This window comes from Cydia pomonella, chromosome 12 (genome assembly GCF_033807575.1).
Source record: "Cydia pomonella isolate Wapato2018A chromosome 12, ilCydPomo1, whole genome shotgun sequence".
NCBI classification, from domain to species: Eukaryota; Metazoa; Arthropoda; class Insecta; order Lepidoptera; family Tortricidae; genus Cydia; species Cydia pomonella.
In genome coordinates this window covers 16019074-16044132 of record NC_084714.1, presented here as the reverse complement: position 1 = coordinate 16044132, position 25059 = coordinate 16019074, and the positions used below count along the sequence as shown (strand labels likewise).

At 38.3% G+C, this 25059-nt stretch overlaps 1 protein-coding gene across 3 annotated transcripts in view; it reads right to left on the bottom strand.

The window, feature by feature from the left end:
* Nucleotides 1-646: 646 nt before the first annotated feature.
* Nucleotides 647-25059, bottom strand: part of LOC133523719 (tyrosine-protein kinase Src64B) — a 70809-nt gene continuing 46396 nt past the window's right edge. Inside the window, exons 2-7 of one of the 3 annotated variants that reach the window (XM_061859405.1) lie at nucleotides 11907-11991; nucleotides 7990-8124; nucleotides 6920-7130; nucleotides 6189-6442; nucleotides 3368-3555; nucleotides 647-2770 (exon numbers count right to left, since the gene is read on the bottom strand). In XM_061859405.1, the coding sequence (XP_061715389.1) occupies nucleotides 2036-2770; nucleotides 3368-3555; nucleotides 6189-6442; nucleotides 6920-7130; nucleotides 7990-8124; nucleotides 11907-11955 (1572 nt within the window). In that variant the 5' untranslated portion in view covers nucleotides 11956-11991 and the 3' untranslated portion in view covers nucleotides 647-2035. Of the gene's footprint in view, nucleotides 2771-3367; nucleotides 3556-6188; nucleotides 6443-6919; nucleotides 7131-7389; nucleotides 7602-7989; nucleotides 8125-11906; nucleotides 11992-25059 lie in introns of those variants that run through there. The other 2 variants (XM_061859404.1, XM_061859402.1) reach the window with 2 other exon arrangements.

Here is a 25059-nt window from a genome sequence, read left to right as displayed (position 1 = left end):
TGTATCAGTCAGTCGCGGTCAATAAGTCAAGAAATTAAACGGCATAACCGGTAGCATATTTATAAGATGGATTTGTCGGTATTTTTTTCAACGCCAAAGTTTTCATCAAGTATTTGTACAGTTTCAATCAACAATGTTCGAAAATACTACAAGTGTCTCTTACCGTCGCACGATATTATTTCAAAAAAGACGGTTTTTACTTTTATCTAAATATTCTAGAATCAATATTTTACATGGGATAAATACTTATTTAAAACATTAATGTATGATTATTAGATAGAATTACTTTAATAATTGTATGACAAAATTACGATACAAGACGTAAGATTTGAGTCTCCGGCAAGCTCGGCCGAATTTCACCTTCCCATACAAACGGAGTTTCGTTCTCATTTTAAAACTACGTGTTGGATTGTTATGAAACTTTGCATATACTATTGTATATTATTACATAATGTTATTATGCACATAAGGTATATTTATGTCTATACTTACTAACTACGTTTGTATGGAGAACTGTAGAACTGCAGACTCTTAAAAATTAATTTTAAAGTATTATGGTAAATATTGTCACAAAATGAACCAATGTCGCAAATATTATGATATCTTTACTACGTACCTATTTATAATTTGAGTACTTTTGTACTGATTTTTCTTATATTTATGTTCAAAGCTGTAAATGTATTTGGAATAAGAAATACATATTTTATATCAATGACATTTATTTCATTGTATGTACAAAATCTTAAAAATCTAGTCAATTTTCATACAAAAGTGTCGAAATTTAACGTGTTTGAATATTTGGAATGTTATTTAAGACACTATTTTTCATTGGCTTTATACACTTCCTAAGATGATGAGATGATTAAGTGACTAAAGCAAGGGTTTAATACTTGTTAGGGCACTTGCACACCGCCGAGATTTCGCCACTACTTTGCTATACAGGCCAAGTATAAAGGCAGTCTTACACTTGTGACAACTGACCGCAAAATCGTACAGCAAATCTGTCTTTAAAAAAAAAACACAGCAAGTGGCCAGACATAGTAGAAAAACAGAAAATATTAAGTAGTTACATTAGGTAACCAACATTAAGATCAATGATCAGTCGTTTAAATTTAAATTAGTTTATAATTTACAATTGTTACATGTCAATAGATAATTGGTCAAAATTATATTAAAGTTACACAGGTCACAAGTTCTAACTATCCTAGAAATTAAATACCATCCCTCTACGTCTATCATTCGCTCACAATGTACAAATCTCTTTGGTATGTGGTCCTAAAGCTAGATTCATTAATTTGTCTTTTTACATTAGGGCACTCCTTTGCTTGGACATAACTGATCATTATTGCACGATGTGACTTGAAGCGTAGATCGCTTGCAAAAGGAGCGAGTATATATTTGATTTATTATAAAGACTTGGCAGTATTTTTTAATTTGTACGCAATACAGGTTTACAATGTGTGTACATTAAAATTAATTTGCAAAAAAGACGGGTCAACTGATATTGGTATGATGAGGCGTGATTTGAGATCTTTATTAGTTTTCTTTTTAATTACTGTAGCGTTGTGCCTTAAGTGATAATGTATCACATACCGTTTTAGAATATGAAAAATATCGTGTTAACATTTTATATCGTTTTTAATCTTATTGCTTACGTTTTTAGTGAACATTCTCATTTGTACAAAATGCAAAACAATACTACGTGCGCTTATAAAGCTACCGTCGCTAATAAATAAGAAAATATAAAGTCAAATTTTGCACAGCTATATTTTACTCTTAAAAATATTTTAGTGGACTTACGGGTAATTTCGTAATCGGCTCCGTCGCGTGCGGCTCGGGAACTGAAGCCGGCGAATAAAAACGACAAGCTCACACATTCCTGTATTGTTATAACGCTTTCGAGTATAAAAATACTAAAAGTATGAAATCGTAGCGTCCTCTAGGCACCGGAAGCGTCCGTCGCCACGATTCCACGACTCGCTAAGGACCTTACACAGTCTCGCACTATTAGCTAGTATATCACAGCACCCGCGCACTAGTCTTGCACCTCTCTGTAGGGGATCTCACTGGTGACCGTGAAGGACTCGAAGTAGTGGTTGAGGAACTCGAAGGTGGGCCGCTTCTCGGGCACGGCGTCCCAGCACTGCAGCATGAGGCGGTAGATGTCGTCGGGCAGGCAGTGGCCCGCCGGCCGCGGCATGCGGTAGCCGCGCTCCACCTGCTCGATCACCTCCTTGCCGTGCAGCCCGGGGTACGGGATCTGCCCGTACGTGAACAGCTCCATGAGCAGGATGCCGTACGACCACACGTCGCTTTTGATTGAGAATCTTCCGTAGATGATCGCCTCGGGGGCGGTCCATTTCACCGGGAACCGGGACCCCTGCTTTGGGCAGTATTCGTTGTCTTCTATGACTCTCGCGAGGCCGAAGTCGCATATTTTCGCTATGTTATTCTCGCCTATTAGTACGTTTCGGGCGGCTAAGTCTCTGTGTATGAGGAGTTTGGATTCGAGGTATTCCATGCCGGACGCGACTTGCGCGGCGATGTAGACTAGGTCTTCGAAATGTAGGAATTTGCCCTCTCCGTTTCTGAGGAATTCTAGGAGACTGCCTTTGCTCATGTACTCTTGGACTATGTAGACGGGTTCCTGTGTTGAACAGACTGCGTATAACGCGACCAGTCTCTTGTGCCTGAACTTCTTCATGATGGCTGCCTCCTGCAGGAACGCCTGGGTGGACATGGTGCCCTCTCGCAGTGTCTTCACGGCGACCTGAAAGCGTTGAATTAGAACTAGTTTATTTTCCGTGAGGAAACGAGTTTTTAGAAAGTTATTTATGACAGTGTAAAACCGGCTTGATTATTCGGCTCCGTTGCATAAACATAATCGGTTATCTATTGATCAGTAATATTACATATAAATTGACTACGATTAGTGAATTTGGAGAATGAACACAACATCCTCAATAAGTTTGGCCTAGACTTGTTCGCTTAACCTTACACTCGATTGTTTATAGGTAAGATGAATTTAATAAATAATACATAACTTTGATCAACATTGATTAGTCTAATTTACATTCAGTGGAACAATGGAGGTGATAATACAATCATTCTCTATTGTATATCTGAACAACTCAAGCCTGTGGATCAGAATCCTCAAACGAGTAACAGAAACCATATCTAAACTATCAACTCACCTCAATATCATTTCGCCATTTTCCATAGTACACATCTCCAAAGTTCCCTTGCCCCAACTTTCTGATCAACTGTATTTCGCTCCTCGGGAAATCCCATTTACCACGTAGCTAGGGACCGAGATCTCACAACGAGTGACAGAAACCATCTTTAAACAGTCTAGTCATCAACTCACCTCAATATTATTCCGCCATTTTCCATAGTAGACTTCTCCAAAGTTGCCCTGGCCCAGTTTCCTGATGAGCTGTATCTCGCTCCGGGGGATCTCCCACTTGTCGCGCAGCTCGGGCCCGAGGTCCCACATCTGCGGCTCGGGCTTGGGGCACGGCCGCGCCAGCACGTGGCAGAGGCCTAGCGCGTTCTCTGCAATACGTGAGCATCTTTACTTAGATAATGTTGTGTCAAGGGTTATATAGGAGTATAACATGCTTGATTAGTATTCTGCATTTAGGCTCTTTCCTGACTTGGCAGTAGAGAATCAGTGCGACATTACTTTGCCTCCCCGCTAATAGGGAAAATTACTGCACAATGCATTCTGTCCTTTCAAGTCAAGAAAAGAGTCTTATGTAGTAAGAGTGTAATGAGTGAATGAATTAGTAAGTATACTATTTTGCATCTACGTTCCAACGAACATCAAGATATGATATAATGTAGCGGCCAAGGTGCTCAAAAATATATGAACATTAACGTCTTGATAATAGGCTTTTTTCTAGGTGTATATTTTAACACCATGGCCGTTCCAATATATCTGATAGCGACTGTAAGTACGTAACCAAAAGCATCTACTAGAACTGAAGGAGACAGAGCAGAGTGCGAGCAAAAATCCAAACTATATGAAAGATAAAAGACAGTCACGCTCACTCAGCTCTTGTGGATGCCCTAGGTGAATGCGGGGTCGTTATGCTATGAGTATAAGTTGTCATTGTAAGCTAATATTTATATAATCGTGAAAAGATAAATCGCGGAAAGATAATGTTCGCGGTTGTTAATTTGGTTGGCGGATAAGTACTATAGTAGTTTCGATTCAGGCAAGTCACTCGTATAAAAATACCTATTCTATTAATTCATCAAAAAAAGTATTTTTGTCACCTAGGTATTGTAATGTAATTATTGTGACTCCAAAATAAATTAAACAACCGAATTAAAATCCCATAACATTTTATATCCGCCAACTCCTAGGCTAATTAAATTGCCCGTGAAATCATTACGAACCCTTACAATGTCCACAAAACAAAGTCCCCGAACAAAAGCCATTTGGGCAAAGAACACAAACAATGACCTGTATAGTTGCTTTATATTCGGGTGTAACCCACATGCGAGCCAGCTGTATGTAAATCGGTGGACATTTGGAATTAGGGTGGTGGCGGTGGATTAGCTCAGCCAGAGACGGCGGAGTAATAAAAACAGCTAATCGCTTTGCTAAGATGCTTTTATTTAAATCATTGTAAACTGACGATTTATGATAGAAAAACTTAAGTATGCCTAAATTTAGCCTCAAAACCCGCTCTGCGCCATGCACAGCATCACACTAGCAGCATTACCCCGCATGTGCAAGTATGTGTATTTCTGTTTTAAAATTGTAAACTTAGATGACGTCACTTTATGTAATAAATATTATTTGATATATTTTATCATTACACATATATAAATTGTAACGTAACTTTTTTTTTATTTAAATAAAGTGAACGCACTTAAATTTTATACCTTATATTATATTATTAAATTATGTACATTAAAATCTGCCTACATATGATTTAAAAAGTTTAAAACATTTGATTTTCTCCCTCAACATAAACAATTAAGTGTATAAATAAGGGTGGTATTCCACCAGTCCAATGTCTCACATTTTGCTTAATGAGAGAGTGGGACGCAAATGACGCACTGCATATTGAACTAAGAAATTGGACAGGTGGAATACCACCCTAAGTAAAACACTGTTCAATAGTGTGATTCTCGTAATATATACTTTGAATATTATTATGGTAGAACACCAAAATAAAAATGAAAACCCCAAACTGTTAAAGAATTTCTATGAATGCCGATCTTGACGTGGCTAAAATGAACGATACCAGCAATAATATTGTGGGACGCAACTTAACGCGGCGATTAGCAGTCTTTACTATTTATTCATGTTTGGTTCTACAGTCGTGACTCAAGTCGGGTCGATAAGCACGATTTCATAAAAAAAGCCTCCATGGCGATAGCGATAGACGGAAGTGCATATAGAAAGCGATTGTCATCGCGTTAGTCATTTGAATGTTGTTGATACACCTAGTAGTTCTATTGAAGAAGCTATCGTTATCGTAAATGGTCTTATCATAAATATTATAACTATGGTAATTGAAAATATGAAGTGATGGCGTTGTGAATGCCTTTTGTAAATGGAATTCGAGGATAAATTCACACTCCATTATAGGACACTATTGTATAGTGGGTAATAAATTACGTTATCATAATTAAATAGGTACTATTGTCACTGTATTTCATTTTAGTCGGTATCGCTAGACTCGCAAAAGTACCTAGCCAGTAGATGTCAATATATTCCTCTCTTGAAACGAACGTAAAGATCACAGAATGAAGTGCATGCAAATTGAAGCAGTTTCTTTAATATATTATTATCTTCCTTGAAATATACGAGACGTTTTACGGATAAAAGTCATGCACAGTCGCGGAACGTAAAAGTTTTCCGTTTTAAATATTCTATTACCTATTAAATCTTCAAGACCTTTACTTTCCTATGTCGTTCTCAGAAGTAGCTAAGCGGGCAAGGTTGATCAAAATGCTCTTGACGTGCTCTAATTCTCTTAAGAATAAAGTTGTGCCATTGCCATGATCATTTAACACAGTTCGTTTTAGCTGCCTCCGCTTCTGACTGTACCTTATCGGTTGTTAATAAGGCGCTTCTGTCTTCTTCGTGCAATTAAAATAGGTTTAATAAAACATCTAACATGTTAGCGTAATATAACTAAGACGGTGAAATAAACGAAATCACTCACTTGTATAGGACATGACGAGCGCCGGCAAGCTCGGGAACGTCTGATTCGTCGCTATATAAAACCCTCCATTGTCCAACGGCTTGATCTTGTAATGTTTCACATGGTACCCTCTGCCCTCCTCCCAATCCTTCACACTGAGACTGAAGCCGTGAGGGTTGTGTTCGGCGGGTCGCACGAGGAACGTGCCCCGCGGATTACTCTCAGCTAGTAGGAGTTTGTCCGCTTCCTTTCTTGAAACGGTGGGGAAGAACCAACTGGAATGTTGAGATTGCCTTTAGCAGAAAGGTCTGGTTAGAATGTGTGGTGGGATCGGGCCGTCACCGTTGGTTCCCAGAAGCCACCGAGCTGGTTTGCAAGCTTTTTTACAGCAAGCCGCTTTTTTTTGTATGTTTATTAACTATTGATATGGTTAGGTAATTCTGACTAATTTCATATGAATTTGTTAAATACGCCGCGACATTTTACATCGTTTTTAAGAAAAATTTAAATGTATTGTTGTAATGTTTAATGAGTGAATGAAATTGACAAATGGATGATATAGCTTTAAAGTCCAGATACCTTCATTTAGTAGACTCATGAATATGACAGGCAACACAACATAGACATTAGAAGTATGCTTACAGAAACTACACTAAGTTCAACGAAAGTTTCTCGTTGCAAATGTAAACGATTAAACAAGTAAGAGCGATCCCGGCATAAGTTTGGTCGCAATTAGGGAAATCTATACTCACTCTTCGCACTCGACAGAGCTCTCCTCGGCGACGAAGTTGACAGGCACGAGCCCCTCCCGCCGCGTGGTGAGGTGCAGGACTCGCCACCAGTCCGTCTCCGCGTCGTTGAGCACCTCCATGCGGTCGCCCTTGCGGAAGGAGATGTCGGAGTCGGCACGCGCCGTGTAAGCGCATAGCGCTTTGACTACGCGTCGTCCACCGTTGGTTATACCTGCGAATAGATCATGGATATAATCAGAATGTTTGTTATTAGTATTTATGTTAGAAATCGTATCTCAATGTAGTCTTTGTAAGGGCCGCCGCCGTCTAAATCACAATGAATGCGTGTTATACCCGTAGGTAGTGTAAGTAGCCTTACCATGAGTCCGCGCGGTTGTTGGGCTCGCCGGTGTAGCGCGTCTCTAGCGACGGGCAGGTGGTGAAGCCCGGCTCGTTCTTGTACGCTGGATACACTGGTCAGCGCTACTCACATGTTCCCGGGTTTCGTGTTCGCACGATGTCGGCGGTGCGGCGCGGCGCGCGGTTGTTGGGCTCGCCGGTGTAGCGTGTCTCTAGCGACGGGCAGGCGGTGAAGCCCGACTCGTTCTTGTACGCTGGATACACTTGTCAGCACTACTCACATGTTCCTGGGTTGCGTGTTCGCACGATGTCGGCGGTGCGGCGCGGCGCGCGGTTGTTGGGCTCGCCGGTGTAGCGCGTCTCTAGCGACGGGCAGGTGGTGAAGCCCGGCTCGTTCTTGTACGCTGGATACACTGGTCAGCGCTACTCACATGTTCCCGGGTTTCGTGTTCGCACGATGTCGGCGGTGCGGCGCGGCGCGCGGTTGTTGGGCTCGCCGGTGTAGCGTGTCTCTAGCGACGGGCAGGCGGTGAAGCCCGACTCGTTCTTGTACGCTGGATACACTTGTCAGCACTACTCACATGTTCCTGGGTTGCGTGTTCGCACGATGTCGGCGGTGCGGCGCGGCGCGCGGTTGTTGGGCTCGCCGGTGTAGCGCGTCTCTAGCGACGGGCAGGTGGTGAAGCCCGGCTCGTTCTTGTACGCTGGATACACTGGTCAGCGCTACTCACATGTTCCCGGGTTTCGTGTTCGCACGATGTCGGCGGTGCGGCGCGGCGCGCGGTTGTTGGGCTCGCCGGTGTAGCGTGTCTCTAGCGACGGGCAGGCGGTGAAGCCTGGCTCGTTCTTCTTGTACGCCGGGTACACTGGAAATAATATATATTAGCTTAAATCAATTGTTTTAACTGTTTCTAATCGTAAATGACGTAAGGTAATTTGTACTGAACCTTGAACTTGATATTTTATTCACAAAACTAACAGTTTAGATAATTAGGTAACTAAAACTACATAGGTTAACAATGTTAATATATATATGTATCAGAGAATTACAGGTTTCCAGAGACAGGAAATATGGATATGGAGCAAATATGGAGGAATGTTGGATCATAATGCGTCATTTTTACCTACTTCTGGTCAATGATCGGACTTTTAGTCGCCAATATGCTAGTATGAAGTAAAAATCCCAATAAAGATTAAGGTAAAAAAATCAATTTTGATACAAGCTTTTATCGCTGACTATACTTTCTACGGGCAACTAGTACACATCGAAACAATTCTAAGAACCCCATATACAATTAGTTTGTGTTGTTTTATCAAAGAGTTCCTATGGCCACCTCCTGTCTTCATCATCAATGGCTGTAGAACGGTCGCATTTTTATCACTTGTCACTATGCCAGTCACTTTTGCACTTACATACTTGTTAGAACGTGACAGACATAATGACAAGTGATAAAAATGCGACCGTGCTACAGCCGCAGATCAGCTCGATGGTATAATATCATATTGCATTGTCATATTAGTCATACAATTTACATACATATAACTATATGCGTGCAAAATTTCAGCTCAATCGGAAACCGGGAAGTAGGTCCATAACTTTCAAGATTTGATTACAGACAGACAGACAACGGGACAAGTGAAGCTAGATAAAAGCGTAAACGTAAAGATTTACTGTTTAAAAAATGCGGAGATACTGTGAAAACATATATTTCCATACATCGCTTTTTGAGCTGATTCTTAATCATGTCAGTAAGTTGCAATTAAGTTGTACTAGTATTACGTGTGCAAGATCCCAACAGAGCAAACAAACGACCCACAGTGTAGGTACACTGAACGAGGACTAAGCTCGGGCACACTTTGTATCAAATCGATCGCTATTTCTTAGAATGTAATACCGGCAAGATTTCACATCCCACGGTTCGAAGCGCGCATTAAATAACAAAATATGGATCCTAAACAAAATTAACTACTATCGTTACTACTTTGTCTTTAAAAGCATCGTACCGTCGCCAACAAATCAAGAGAAGAGTCGTAAAATATATTTCACGTAACCTCATAAATTAACCGGTGCTAAGTTAGCTCAGTTCAGACTCAGGTTACAAGTTCAAGTTGAATTGGAGACCTAAACTTCGGGGAGTTGTATCGCCTTACAAAATTTAATTGAAATTATTGCTCATAAAAAATTATAAGTACAGTCACTAAATAAATAAAGGTAAATATTATATAAAGGTGCCTTATTGAGCAATTAGGCAAGTACTAGGTATATATATATATATATATATCCTTGAGCGCAAATTGCATTATTTAAAAGAAGATTAAGATTGTTCAATTCTCTCGAACTGCCCCTATACTACAAGGTACGAGTACCTAATAAAACCACAAAATTAAAAGTCCTTCGAAACGAATTCAAATTTAACTCCATTCAAATCCAAGCAATGCAATACGCAAGGTCATGGTTGGCTCCGATAATGATTTCTATGCGTATTGTATTCGTGTCACCATAGTTAAGCTAGCACTGGCGTTGGGCAACCTCATTGAAATGCTATATTTTATCTCCAACAATTACGCATCAATATGGAATTGATTACACTTGACCGCAGCAAAATAGGTCTTTGGCCTTCCTTTAGATATTATAAATTATTGGTTTTACGCGCATCGAATCGATAATTTACAAGTAATTAATACCATCCGAATACAATGATTTCAGACAATGGTTACGACCTTAAAACACTGATGCGCGGACCAGAAACACATGTGAATTGAAGCTAAGTACAGCTCTTTAGGTTTCGTGCGAAAATTCTTGGTCATTGTTTCGCTTCCAAGGAAGTTACGGTCGGTGGTTTTAGAGGAATTTTTGTACACCGTGAAACCAGGACTAATGAATGAGTCGTTATAAGATTCCCAGGCAATTTTGCAAAAATGATTAATTAATTCGAAACTTTCGTGGATAAGAACAATAAAGGTTTTGGATAATTACCTAGCACAAAAGCGATCGAGGAGCGATTTTTAACGATCATAATAATTATAGTAAAATTTGTTTGCTTCGGAGTTAGTTAAGTTTTTTAAAGTTAATAATTACATTGAACGCTGGGTTGGAGATAACACTTGACTTGATAAAGAACCAACATCTCGAGAAGAATTTCAAGTGTAAGGCTACGTTTCGACCAAAGCTGTGCGAGGTAGCTGAGCGGTGCGAGGCTGAGGAACGAGGTGAATGTTTCCACCAGAGATGTGCAAGGTAGCTGAGCGGTGCGAGGATGCGTAAGCTGTGTAGCGGTAGCGGGCTCTTTTGAAATAAGTGAGCAGGGTGTGGGGAAGCGGGAGCGGAGTTTTTTTAGGTGCCGTCGGGTTCCGCCGCAGCTGCACTACTGCGACATATTGTAGCGCGACATTACTGCCGACTGCATTTCTGCCAGAAATCCGAGCAGCGGCATTACTGCAGAAAATGACAAAATATAGAGAAAGAAATTGGACGTTTTCTGCAGTAATGTCTCTCTTCAACTACAATATTGCTGCAGTCGACTGCATTACTGCAGAAAATGTCAAGATGTCAATTTATATGGAAATTTAAATTGAATTTGACATTTCCTACAGTAATGTTGTGCTGCAATACTTTGCTGCCCGGATGTTTGATACTTACGAACTGCCGTAGTACCTACTGATTAATGCAGTCGGCAGTAGTGTCACGCTGCGATACTGCCGCAACAGTGCAGCTGCGGTCGGAGTCCAAATGTCAACTTTAATGTTTTTTGCTCGCGTCCCTGCCTCGCAACCAGTGTTGGGCAAAAATCAATTCGAATAAGAATAAGAATAAAAACAGAAATTTTATTCTTATTCCAAAACAATGGAATACACAGTTAATGGACAGTTATTTAATGTTGTGCGAGAATTAAAAATTAATTAATAATGTTCCGTCTACCGAGATTATTAGAATATTGTTTGACTTACATTAAATATGTTCTTTTGATTTAATTAAGGTAATTTAACTTCCTTCCCTACACATTACGAATCTTCGGTCGCATTTTTACAAATTGGTTCCTGTGAATCGAGTTTTCAGTATGCGATAGAAATGCAGGACTTAGTGCAGAGTTAGTGGTTACTGAACACCTTGAGTGCTCTATTCACAAATACATATACGGTATTGCAAGACTAAGTGCTTTTCGCTTGAAGGCACTGCAACACTTCCTACTAAACTACCATCTCTATGTATCTGATTTATCAAAATATCTTTCAAACCACTAGGCGCCATTAAGTCTGAACTTGACAGCATTGCCAGAATGTCCCAGAACTTCAAACAACGGGACACTCCATAAAATTACGTCAAAATTTATCCGATTAGTCGAACACGGAAACAGTAATAATGTCATACTACTCTTTAAAGGGTTTAATCCCCCTCGAGGCAGTTTCGGAAACTTTTAAACTGCCGCAAGTTTGCTCATAGTTTTCCGTCGGTTTCTACTTGTATAATCTAAGAATATAATAAAAGCTGCCAGTAGGCATTATCTTTAGTTTTCCCACTTTGCTTATTAGAGACCCTGCTAATAATTTGTATTTAAGGAAGGAAAAGGAGGTTTGTCATGAAAGCGTGGACAACAAAACATAACTAAGGCTTTATGCTTCGAGTTTGTGAACTTGTAAGTTGGAGTACCTAGAGGTCGTTCCGGGTCATGGCGGCGGCTGCAGCATTTGTTACCCATGGCGCGGCCCGCCCGCTACGCCGCGCCAAGCTGCTTCTGCAACAATACAAACTGTTATTAATACTTGTTATGTGGACTCGCAAAGTAGGGGTTTAGTATACGCGCTGGGAGTAAGGGAGGTGTGTCTAAGTTTAAAATGCTTCCGCGTATTTTTCTGATCGTGTGTCTTTCCTATTACGCACGAATGTGGGAAAGTCAACTTCTTCAGCGAACCAACATAACGTGGCCTGAACTTTCATGTAATTTCCTCACCATTTACATATACGAAAAATCCAAACGACCCTCTCGCATGCATGGAACTAATGGAAATAATATCTCTGTAGCTTTCAGCGACATCGAATAAATAAATCTGCAAATACATACAACGCGACCAGTCAACCATTCAAGTGGATTGATACACCTGAGTAGGCGTCGATCCGCACAACACTATTGTGTTTCAACACTTTCTTAGTTTTTTGTCCTTATGATTTTCATACAAAAACAAGATACATAATAGTACCTTCAACCTTTAGAAATAAAAGAAAACTAATTATATAAAAATAACAGGCTAATTTTACGAAAGGTATTAACGACACCGACAGGTTAAATCCGTCAATATTCTCCCCTTATCTTATAGTCAGTAGACAGGCCCCGTTTCGATGTATTTGCCAGGTGCTTCAGTTAGTATGGCCCGTCTGCGGCCTCTAGGTGAAATTAGGGCCCTCTTGGCCCAGGGGGCCGTGGGATTTTACCTGCTTTGCCAACATATAGTTACGCCACGTCAGGTAGTAAGTAATTAATTAGTGTAATTATGTATAAGATAACTACACAATAAGAAGACGAGCTATAAATACGCAATTTATTATTTGTCGACATAATAAATAAACAAACAATAATAATCGTCAATTAAAATTTTTATAATAACACTCTAACATAACAACTCGAAAACAGAAACAACGACTTTCAAGTAAAAAAATAACAACCAAAGCAATTAAAAACTTGTGACAACGGAAATAATTCGATAGAATATGAATCTGTTTGCTGAATGTGCAAATTGGTTTGCAGCACAAAAAGATGGCCGAACGTTGCCGAATAACTTTTATATTGGATGAAATTTTCATATAAAAACACATATTTTGTAGATCTACCGTGCATTAACAAAAAGCAACTATTAGATTTTATCAAAACAAAGTTTGTGGCAACGTATTTCCCAAAAGCACGTAATTTAGTAAAATAGATCCAGTCCTGAATTATTTATGATAGTTCCCTTGTTAATGGCGAATTATATTGGTATGTATTGTAATTTCCTTCCTTCTCATTAAACTAGGTATGTTCTATGACAAAATTTATCCCAGTATTTCCTATCTAAGTAAGTAAGTAAGTAAACACTTTATTGTACGAGAAAAATATATATATTTAGCAAAAGTTGAAGGGATCTGAACAAAACCTGCTTAATCATTTAGCATTAATTAAATATGTTATGAAAGTCCTCAGTGACCTTTGAGAGGTGAATAATTTGCACATTCATAGTTGCGCGAAATTACATTACATTACGTTACGTTCAACCCAATATCTATTCGACACGGAAAGCTCATTAGTCCGTACTGATAGACACCTACATTCGGTATTACTATAGAGGAATTGTTAAGGCTTCTACATTCTCTTCGCTCCAAAATTTCAGGCGGACCAGTATAAGAATGGCCTTGAGATTCTTAACAAATACCCACTAACAGAGATCAGAGCAGATGACATGCTAATTTAATGTAAATATTCACCTACGATTGCCTGTAGCAATAAGAATATCCACATTCTGTTAAACTATGATGAGTAACATGACGATCCAGGAAAATTAGTAAATATAACGATTATTAAGTTTAAAGATACGCGTGATAACGTACTCTGAGTTTGGTACGTTTTGGCACATCAAAGCCATTATGGCCGAAAGTATCTGAAAAACAGCCGTTGATGGGAAAACTTTTGGGCAGGACAAAAGACTAACGACGCGTGACTGGCCGAGAAGTAATGCTTGGGTACAAAACAGACTAAGAATTGTGATGCGATCGAGATAGAAGCAGAATTAGCGTGGGCGAATTCATGAAATGAGTTTATTGAAACATAATAATTATTAGAATGATGTGATTACAAACATTGGTATAAAAGATTAGACTACCCAGTCCCCAGCTAAGTTAAAAAGCCGTTTTTCTTACTTGTTGATTCTCGGCTTTCGGTTCTTCGGAGAAAGACTTTGATGTGATATGAAGAAATTATTCGATTACATCTTAATATGATAGAATTGTGAAGTGGAAGTCTCTATTTATGAAAAGATAGGGATATTTGATGAATTATTAATCTTCATTCTATCTTTAATAATAAACAGAGAATGCACTTGAACCGATAATATAATAATAATTAAGAGTCAAGAGTTTCTCGTCTCAACAGTATGCGATGTACCTACTTACTTATTCAATTCATGATACAGTAGGAAGATTCTTTTGTGTGTTTCATAGATTGATTCATTTGCGTGATACACTGAAAAAAAATACGATCTCTGAACACAAGAATTCGTTCACTTTTAAGATTATTTTACAATGAGTTGTACTTATAACCAGATTCTATTCTATCAAGTCAAAACAATCTCAAGACAATATATCTGGTAATACAGACCTTAGGTTTTAAATTTGTATTCTACGAAGAAACATTAACTTATCCACAACCCGAGCCTCAGAACAAAAACAGAAATTTGGGTTATAGTCAAATATGTAAATGTTATCTTGACGCGGAGATAAGAGCGCAACGAAGTAATTCATTCAGCCAAGCTTCAAAACCGAGACATTTTAACCTTTACACTGTCGTAACCTTTTTATTTGACCTAACCTTTACCCGAGTGGTGAACGCCTGATCCGAGTTTGAAAAGACAACGGGATGGTATGCCACAAATTTACTCTGCTTTTAGTTCTATTCATAAGTATTAATGCCGCACATTTGAAACAAATCCCTTATTTTCATAATCCTTATATCTCTTATTTTCTTACGCCCGACTGAATAATTGATGATTCGAGATAAAACAGGATTCTTAATGAATCAAAGGTCAAAAAGGGCATTTCGCAAGTAGCTGTGTCGCTCTCTTACCAAAAATAATCTTAGCAATTATATATACCTAACACTAGGAAGCAATCTGATCCATCTTTGACGTTAACTGACCGCAACCAACGACTTGTCAGAACCAAGTATTACTTTGATTGAAAATTGTATTCCGTACTTAATCTAAGTCCAGACTTATATGACATATGTGATGATACTGATGATCTAGACAAAAGTTGAGGTTCCATAATTCCCAAACTAAACATAAAGAGTTTAATGCTTAAAAACATTTATACCGATTGTGGGAATTATACAATAGGCACATACGTCATACATGTAATTTCCCCAACAATTTGTTACGCATATTTATAAACACGTGAGGTGATTATACTCGTTTGTAATAAGGTGCAGGCATTTGTATCGGCCTCTTATCGGCGTGTTCAAGCTCTTATCAGTATTATGACTGATACAGACATGTTCCCACGCGCTTACATTCTGTGATAACAATTGATTTGACATTTCTGAAGTCGATAGCATCAAGTGTATTTTTAGAAAGTATCTTTTTATTTTTAGCAGCTTCTTTCCCGTGAGGGTTTTCCCTGGGTACATACATTTAGAGATTACACTGGAGCACACCCAAAGTCGGAAAAATACAAGGAATAGCACTTGCTTTTTCCTATGCGCATTACACCTGCCATCACTACATTTAGGTACTTGGATATTAAAAAATATCAATACGTCGATTTTAAATTTTAATAACCATAACCAGCAATTCCAATAAATGGTATCGTCTTAGCTCGTCTCAATCGTTTCTTGTCAAGTTCTTAAATTCGTCCCGTTCTGCTTTCGTCACCCATTCTTCATTCGTCACTTTCGTGGGTCGTCTATTTCTTATTCCGGCTCATTTCGGTATTCGTCAACATCTTCTTTAGGCATGTTCGATGTTTGTCTATGTTGTTTTCAGACTCACTCGTTATTTGTCCTGTCGTTTTTGGTATTATTCTAAGTTGGTATGAGTTTAGGTCAATATCTCAAAAAAATATATACTTTTATTTAGATTTTTTTGTACAACTGTAACTCAAAAACAATTAGAACTTTTTTATAAAACCTATTTTTTGCAGTGTTACTTGTCACTTTTTGACATCTATTAATAAGGATATTTGGACTAGGTCCCATGGTGGCAACATCGCCATCATAAAGGCGTTTTGCACTAAGTAACAATAAAAATGTTTTTTTTTTAAGTAGTTTTAACTCTGAAATTAGGCGAATTCCAAAAAAGTTTATAAGACATTCTAGTCTTTAAATATTATCAGGAATATACCGTTCAAATCTCTCGCAATGCTCACGGGCACAGTGTAAAATCATAAAATTGAAACTGATAACTATTGAGTATTGCGATTATACGAAGGACCGTTAAAACGATTAGTCTATTGATGATTAGAAATTAAATTAATAGCGTTAGACCAAGATAAGTCTGCTACGATTTTGATAGCACACGCAGTGCTAGTGTTATTTTAAATGTCAAACTTCTATGAAATAATGACATATAAATACCTAAGACTTCCAATGCTTGTTCTATCAAAATGGTTGCAGATTTATCTTGGTCTAACTCTAACTGCCTTGGTTTGTTTATATTATAGATTGTCAGCTTTATTCGGCACACCTGTGCGACCAGACTCTGATTTATGAGTTTCATAAAGAAACTTCGCAGACGCCCAGAATTAAGAAGTATTTAATAAAATCTTCTAAACAAGATGGGACTCGATAATATTCTACCTACGCTGCCGCTGCTCATGAATAAGTTTTATATAATTTGAAATATTTGAATGCAACCTGAATATGGATAGTGCAAAGTTTCTGTGTCATTATAATTAGTGCATATTTATCATCGAGCTAGGAGTAGTCATAGTCATAGTCATAGTCATAGTCATTTATTTTATAAAGCCAATTTACAAGTCAACATCGAATTACTATACAGAAAAATTAATCCTTACATCACGGTAAAATTACAAAAAATAACATTAAAATTTTCAATTAATACATTAAAAAAAAAAAAAAAAAGTAGTCGTCACAAATTCATTGAAATTATGATAATATCTAATAGTAGTAAAATAGAAATAATAAAAAACAGAATAATTAATATATGATTAATAAATTAATAATTATATCTAAATTGATGTGTAAAAGGACTAACTGCCCTTATACATTAAAAATTCATTATAATTATAAAACGGGCGCTCAATAAGCCAGTGTTTTAGACGCCGTTTAAAGCTATGCAGACTTGTGGCCTCAGTAATAATGCTTGGCAACCTGTTGTAGACCGTGGGGCCCATCACGTGTGTTAGCTTGGACGACTTCACAAGTTTATGGCTAATACCCACGAGCTTGTTAGCGTTTCGCGTATTGTACTCGTGTACCATTGCGTTGGTTTTATAGAACGCAAGGTGTTCACGCACGTACACAGCTACTTGCATAATGACTACTGCGGGTAATGTGAGTATGCCCAGTTTTTTAAACAGTAGCTTCGCTGGAGTATCTAGCGGCACTCGTGAGATGATGCGTATAGCACGTTTCTGGAGGCGAAAAACTCTCTCCCACTCAGCGCAGCGCCCCCAGAGTTCCGCTCCGTACTGTAAAAGCGAGTGGACTGTAGCGAAATAGCATGTACGGGCAACCTGCGGAGTCACAGACCTGACGACTCGACTTAAAGCAAAGCACGCGCTAGCTACTTTGCCGCACAGTTTGTCAACATGACTATCCCACTTCAAGCCCGAGTCTATTTCAAAGCCCAGGAAAGTTGTGCTAGTAGTTTGATCCAGTTGCGTTCCATCAATGTTTATAGCCAGCGGCGCTGCCTGGCGACCTGATAAATTAAATTGCATGAAATGCGTCTTCCGTAAATTAAGAGCCAAGCCATTGGTTCTGAACCAATGGGCAAGCTGCGCCGCTGTCTCGTTTAATACCTTCTCGATGCCATCGACATTTGGAGCAGTTACAATTGCAGCAACATCATCAGCATACATTAATACCTCGCCGGCTTTTATAGCGTCTGGCAGGTCGTTTAAGAGCAGCGAGAACAGCAGATTTGAAACTGACGATCCTTGCGCAACCCCCATCTGTGCTCCCAATGGATCCGACCTCTCTTTCCCACCATCACTTACCACAACTTGTGTCCTATTCTGGAGTAAACTCGTGAACAAGGACAACGATGTGTCGTGAATGCCGTAATGGCGGAGCTTACCTGTAAGAACTGCATGGTCGGCTACGTCGAATGCCTTTGAGAGGTCACAGCACAAGACGGCGACCAGCTGCTGACTCTCTCTGGCAGCTACTATGCGCCGTACCAGCTCACGGGACAGAGATGTAGTGGATCGGCCCACGCGGTACGCATACTGTCTCTCAGATAGACAATTAGTCTCTTTTAGGAACTGCGAGAGGCGGGCACTTAGGCCATGTTCGAATATTTTTGCTATTGCCGGGATGATTGATACCGGTCTATAGCCATCCATATCCCCTCTGCTACCCCTCCCTTTGAAGATAGGAGCGACCTTACTTATTTTGAGCGGATCTGGGTAAATGCCCTCTTTTATAGGCTCCTCTTTTATAGTATCCTAGGTATATATATAGGTAGGCTCCTACCTATTAAAAAAAACTATTAGCAATTCGCTTAGCTGTGAATTTGTCCTAAAATACGTTTTATATAAACCAAACAATTAAAAGAAACTCTTGGTCGTCAATACAACCAATGATAACGGTATTTACGTGACATACATGTCGATAATAATTTCCCACTATTCTTACATTGGTTACATAAAAATGTCATCGTTACGATGAAATATGTACTCAGTGCTTTCTAAAGTGATAACCTGAGGTACCTTAGGTACTCAAATCTACAAAAAGTTAAACGGGACAATCCAATTACTTAGAAACAAATATGTATTTGAAAATAGATAACATTTATAATTTTGGGATTATTCTAGAACTTAAGTTTTTAAAAGTAAAGTGATAGTTACGAAACATGCAGAAATCATGATAAAAATGTTGTCTGCACAGATGCTAACGTTTTTCAGGATATCAAAGTGTAACGAATGCTACAATTTCAAGATTATATCAACGTAACTTACCTACCTATAAGTACCTATTTTGCATTTAAAAAATTGCGATAAAATTTACGACTGAATTTATCAACTGGAGAAGTATAACGACAGCTATGTCTGAAAACTTACTTAGCTGCCCAAAGCTCTAACTAAACGCAGATGAAAATTTTGTATTTAGCTTCTTTGTTTTTCTTGTCAGAAGTAATAAAGATGGTCGAGAATTTAACAGCGAAGGTTTGTTTGGTGTGACTGAACTTGATAAGAATAGAACTTACGAAACACTACGGGTCGATGGTAACAAGGCATAATGACATTTTGTCAACAATTTCTCACGTGAGGAGAATACACAACGACGTCCGGTGTATCGGCATTTTAAACACAGGTCGGCTTTCAGAAACATGCAGTTTGATTTGTGGTTCGTCAAAATATTTAATGTTTGAACGGTTGACTGATATTGCTTGTTATTTCATTGAAATGTGAAATTATGAATTTAATATTTGGCATATGGCTGTACGTTTGATATTCCATCAAATTCATATATGTAATATATAGGATATTGAGTTTACCGTCAAAACAATTTGTCTTTGCCACAGGTATTTTATTGCGTACTGTAAGTTATCTAACTGCATTGTCATCTGATAATACAATATTATGTATGGCATGGCGATGTAAGCGCTCTGAAGCTAATCTGATATTATTGGCCAGAGATAGACCACATACAATGTTTAAAACAAAACAAACGTGCAGTTATCAAAGCTAAAATTGTATTGATATGCCGTTGGTCATTACATAAAAACGGACTGGCAATATGAAAATCTGGTGTCAAATAATTGATGGAACTTAATTCAAAATTATAAACCTTGAGTCCGAATCTAATTCTAATTATTTTTTCTGAAACTGATATGGATTTGATCTGTCAGCTATCAACAGTGACATTTCTGATACAGTTGACAAATCAAATAAGGGCCACTTGCGCCATTCAGGGATAGCCACAAACTCGGAGTTAATCAGACCCGGAGTTACCAGTACAATTTAACCCTGGGTTATTTACGAGTTATTGGCAAACCCAGGATTGGTGCGAGTGGCCCTAACAGTTTCAGAACCAAAAAATGAATCTATAATCGGGCTCCTTACTTCTAATTCTCAGGAATCAGCTGTAAAATGATTTCCCATGTAGTGGCGTCGTATTAGTAAACAATGGCATTGCAACTGTAGCCTCAGTAAGCAGAAGAGGTGAGGTACCGCAGTAATTTAACACCGGCAAACAATACTGACGGCTCTTCGCGGAGCCAGGGAACAGGCGTTTTGCAACAATTTATACAGCGTGTATTTTTAATGATACGTCCGCATATTCTAAGGGTAATTGGCGTACTTAGGCGCTATTCAACACATTTTAATTTTAATATAAAAAAATAAACAATTAATGCACCTATCGCTACTCTGTTTTAACTTAAAACATTGCACATGACTAATGGGAATGCACAATAAACGGCCAAACTTCATAACCCTTTTCGGTTACGGTTGTGCCCGAAAAATAACCGATAATCGGTTAAGGTTATTTTCGACAAAAGTGATAAATTTACAATCAAGTAATTAAACAAATACGAAAATAAAGGCACAGCATCTAGGAACGTGATAAGTCTTAGTTTTTTAATAAAACACACAAAATACAGTAAAAGTGGAAATAAGACACTGAAAGAGATACAATATTCAATCAAAATATTTTCAATAAGGGAAGTAAATCTAGTTTATTTTCGTTATTGAAGTACACGAATGACAAAAAAGAAGTTAAAGAGGAAAAAACATTTTATGTAAAATGACGACGTAAGTAAGCTCACTCTCATTACGCAAGCTACCCGTTAAAACACCAGTTTTACTATTCCAAGCCTAAATATAAATGACTAGTCACGAGGCGAGGAGTGCGAAATTGTAATTTCACGCGATTGTCGATAAGAGTAATCACTTTTACACGTACTGCTGCGCGTATGATATTTTTTCGCTCCGCTTTGACGATATGGCATAGCTCAATCCCAAGTAATGCTCAACCATGCGATATTTTGTCTTATGGCTCTGTATAAAGTTTAATGGTCGACTTCTAGAGAAAGATAATGTCATTTGACGTTATTTTTACAACAAGTACACCCAAATGAATAATTCCGCCATGAACTCTTACACGTTATGTAAACAAAAGAACAACCCCGAACCACCCGCTTCATTGCGATCCAATTTGTCAAGCGAATCTTGAACTAGTCATGTATTTCCATTTTCGATTAGATAGCACGAGCGAGTCGAGTTCTCAAAGAAACCAGTATAAACGGAGATTCCTAACCACTATGCGTAATCGTATAGTTTATACTAGTTGGCTAAAAATTCCATTCCTAAGCAATTGGTAGGAGGAATGACGCGCCTGGTTTTATGGCCCGCCCGTAAGACATGGGAGGGTAAACAGACCATTTTTCAGCGTCGCCCACACCGTACTCAAGGGAGGCTAGTGGGGCATACAAGCGTACCGGTAAATCGTTACATAGCAAATCAGTTTGCAATTTTACACGGAGTTGAAAACCACGAGTAACTGTGTGTTGAGCGAAGGCTCGTGATAAGAGTTATTGCATAATTCAGTAAAGCGCAGTCTCTATCCGGCATATAGCACATTTGTATTATTCCTTCTACACTGCCTGTCAAATTTTAAGTTCACGCTATGATTTCAGGACAAATGCGGCCGACTAACCAGCACTGCAAAAGTGTATAGCACAAAAGTAATTCAAATTGAAATAATTTATTGCATATCACATAGCAGAGTGCTCTTAAATGAGTGAACTTAAACTTCTGACTGGTGTAACTTAAATTGTTTGAAACCATGCAAGTGGCAAAGGCTATTCAGAAAAATGCACAATAATATATATATACATACTACTTTCAGAAGGTTTTCACAAATATTTTTTTTATTCACAAATTAATTTAAATAAGTGCCGCAGTGACTTACAAATGCAAATCTATATAAGAAGAAAAAAAGATTGATAGCACTCTTGACAGGGAAGGATACAATGTTTCATCCAGCTATTGCTACGCCCACTCGAGATACGGCTAATAGAAGCCCACGAAATGAAAACAATAGGAAATTAATCGGCGTCGGGCAAAGATAAGCAGCCCTGTGAGTAATTTGTGCGAGTACATAGATCACTTGCCTCACAGATGGAGCATATAAAACGACTCGTTGTCATCACGCGGCCGAGCGTCACCACTCACCGCTAATTTCGATTAGCGTCTAGTTGATAAGCAACCAATCAATCATTTATTTATTTCTTTGAATGTGGTACATTAGTAATTATAATGGAGCATTCCACGGGCTGTCCCGTACGGACGCATTTAATTTCCTGTCGCGACTTTTTTTTCGGCGTTTAAAGCATTAGTCACAGAAAAGGAAACTCTTGTAGGTACCTACAAATCTTCAGAAAATTCGCGTTTGAACGAGACAAACAACGGTAGACAATTTCATGGAATGCTCCGAATACAATAATTTTTGTTCACCACATCCTGCCTGAATAGGCATAGATATAATGAGTATTACCGTGGTACCTTATTACCTAAACTGAATCCAAGTAATATTAAAATTTAATTAAAAGAACAACCTCTGTTGTTCAATTAAAATCTTATTGTGCAAATGCAATAATAGGATGCGTTTTGCCTGGAAGTACTTTACAATAATAAAAACGCTTACGAGTGTGTTTAGTGAGTGGTCAGTGGTCACTCTTCATAATTAACGGCAAGTCTTCGAAAATCCTTCATAAGGAAGAGTCTGTAGGCGTAAGTCTATGTATCCATCGCGGATATTTTAATTAAGCAACAGTTTATCGCGCTGGACAGAAAGTGTATTTTGTTACCTATCTGAATGTTACTTACAGCGTTTTAGAAAGGCTGTGGAACTCGCAGGCTTTACATCCCTGTCAAATTTTGAGCTTAATTGATAATAAATTCGTTTTTAACTATCAATATTTTGTTATTATGAACATTGATAAATCATCCACTTTAGAATATTTTTAGTCTTCTTTTTGTATATTCTGTTGGGATATTACCAGATTGATGATGAAAACGGACACTTGTACCAATATTTGAACTTTATTCGTTCGTACAAACATAATAACAACTAATTTACAATAAATATTCCAAGACGTCTTCACTATAACTTGTCCGTAGTCCGTAATTCCGTACTCGAACCGGCCGCTTGTCACTGCTTACCCGCCTTTTTATAACAATACAAATTGGCGGAAACCAGTGACAAGTAAGAGTCAATTGGTATCAAGTGTATTCTTTTATAAGCTTGTCATGAAGAAGGGTAAGAATCAAAACATAAGCTATTTATTAAATAATGATCCTGACAGCTGCATATGTACTAGTAAAATGTATTTTCCGTGTATTATAAGTAAATTATTATTTTCATGGTAAAATATTTCGTGCCTATAAAGTTGGTAAACAGTTTATTTTTACATTGCGACCCCCACAGCAGAGACAAAATTAGTCAAGCCATGTGTGGTACAGGGTGTGCTAAAGAATACAGCATACAGCCATGCACTCGAAATATATTACCACATTACCGGGCAATTCATTAACGTCAAGCTTATTTATGTGCCTTGGGTTGCCTTCCTACTTTCCGCTTTCATGAATGAAGTCAAATTAGGAAGAAACAGTTATGGACAGTCAAGAGAATCGAGCGCGTGCATTCTCATAATCTGTGCGAGGTCGAGCATACCAGTTTAAAGTAACTTCAAAATCCGTTACTACCAAAACTCGAAGATAGTTTATCTCTATCTTAATCGTCCTCGCCATATTGAAGTAACAGAGATAGAGATACAGAAACATGAAATTTCGAAATATCTGTGCGTAATCCAAGAGCAATTTTATGCTGTCTTCGAGTTACCAGTGTTCGGAAAGCGGTTGGAATGAAAGCCCAGCGCGGGGAACGCCCCAGCTACCTGTTGCCTCCAATCAATAAGAACCCAGCACCATTGTTCCCCTAAACCTCACTCGACGAGTCCGCTCCATTGCCGAATAAATCAGTCAGTGGCTTTAAAACTTAACGCAACGTCAAATACAGCGATTGGTATAACGCCATTAGGTTGAAACTTTCCAGTTGCAGTTTCAGTTGAATTGTAAAGACCCCTTAGGCCTATTTGAAGAATTTTGAAACTTAATGATTTGTCAAGTTGTCATAAGTACCTAGCTTAGAGTGTACTAATATCGCAACGGTATTTTTTTGGCAAATGACCAATACGCGAGTTCCGCGACTGTTTCTTTTGGCAGGCTGCATATATTTAAGAGTTTTAGAAAGATAAATTTTACTATTCAAGCAAAATGGAAAGGTTGCCAAATTAAACTATTGGATAATAATTAATAATTCCTGATATTCAGGGTGATTCATAAGTCGTCATCAGAAATACTTATGTGTTTCTTACTCTATATACTTTTAGTACAAACATTTGTACGTAAGAATAAATATCCAAAAATTTGTTAACTTATAACTATTTTTTTAATCGTTCCGTATACGTTATATTGACTGTACGCATGTACCCCAATACTATTCCACTCCAATATTCACAAGTTTAATAATTAAATGATATCATTTATAGATCAAGTTAAGATTCTAAGGTAAGCTAACAACTAATGCCATATGTGAAAAGATTTATTCAAACTAGGAAGGACCGAACGCCGCATAAATAGATTCTCAGAATGACCATTGTCCACTGAACAACTAAATCAATGTTCCCTAGCTGATAGCTAAACCCGAGAGGGCAATAAAACGGTTTAGCGGAAGCCTTGCTCAAACACAAACGCTTTAGATAAGAGGATAATCAATACGCAAATGTTGTGAATACTCACGACGGGAAAAGGCTGGAAATTATTCGGTAAACGCGACCGCAGGGTGTACCTATAGCTATACGTATGGAAACAA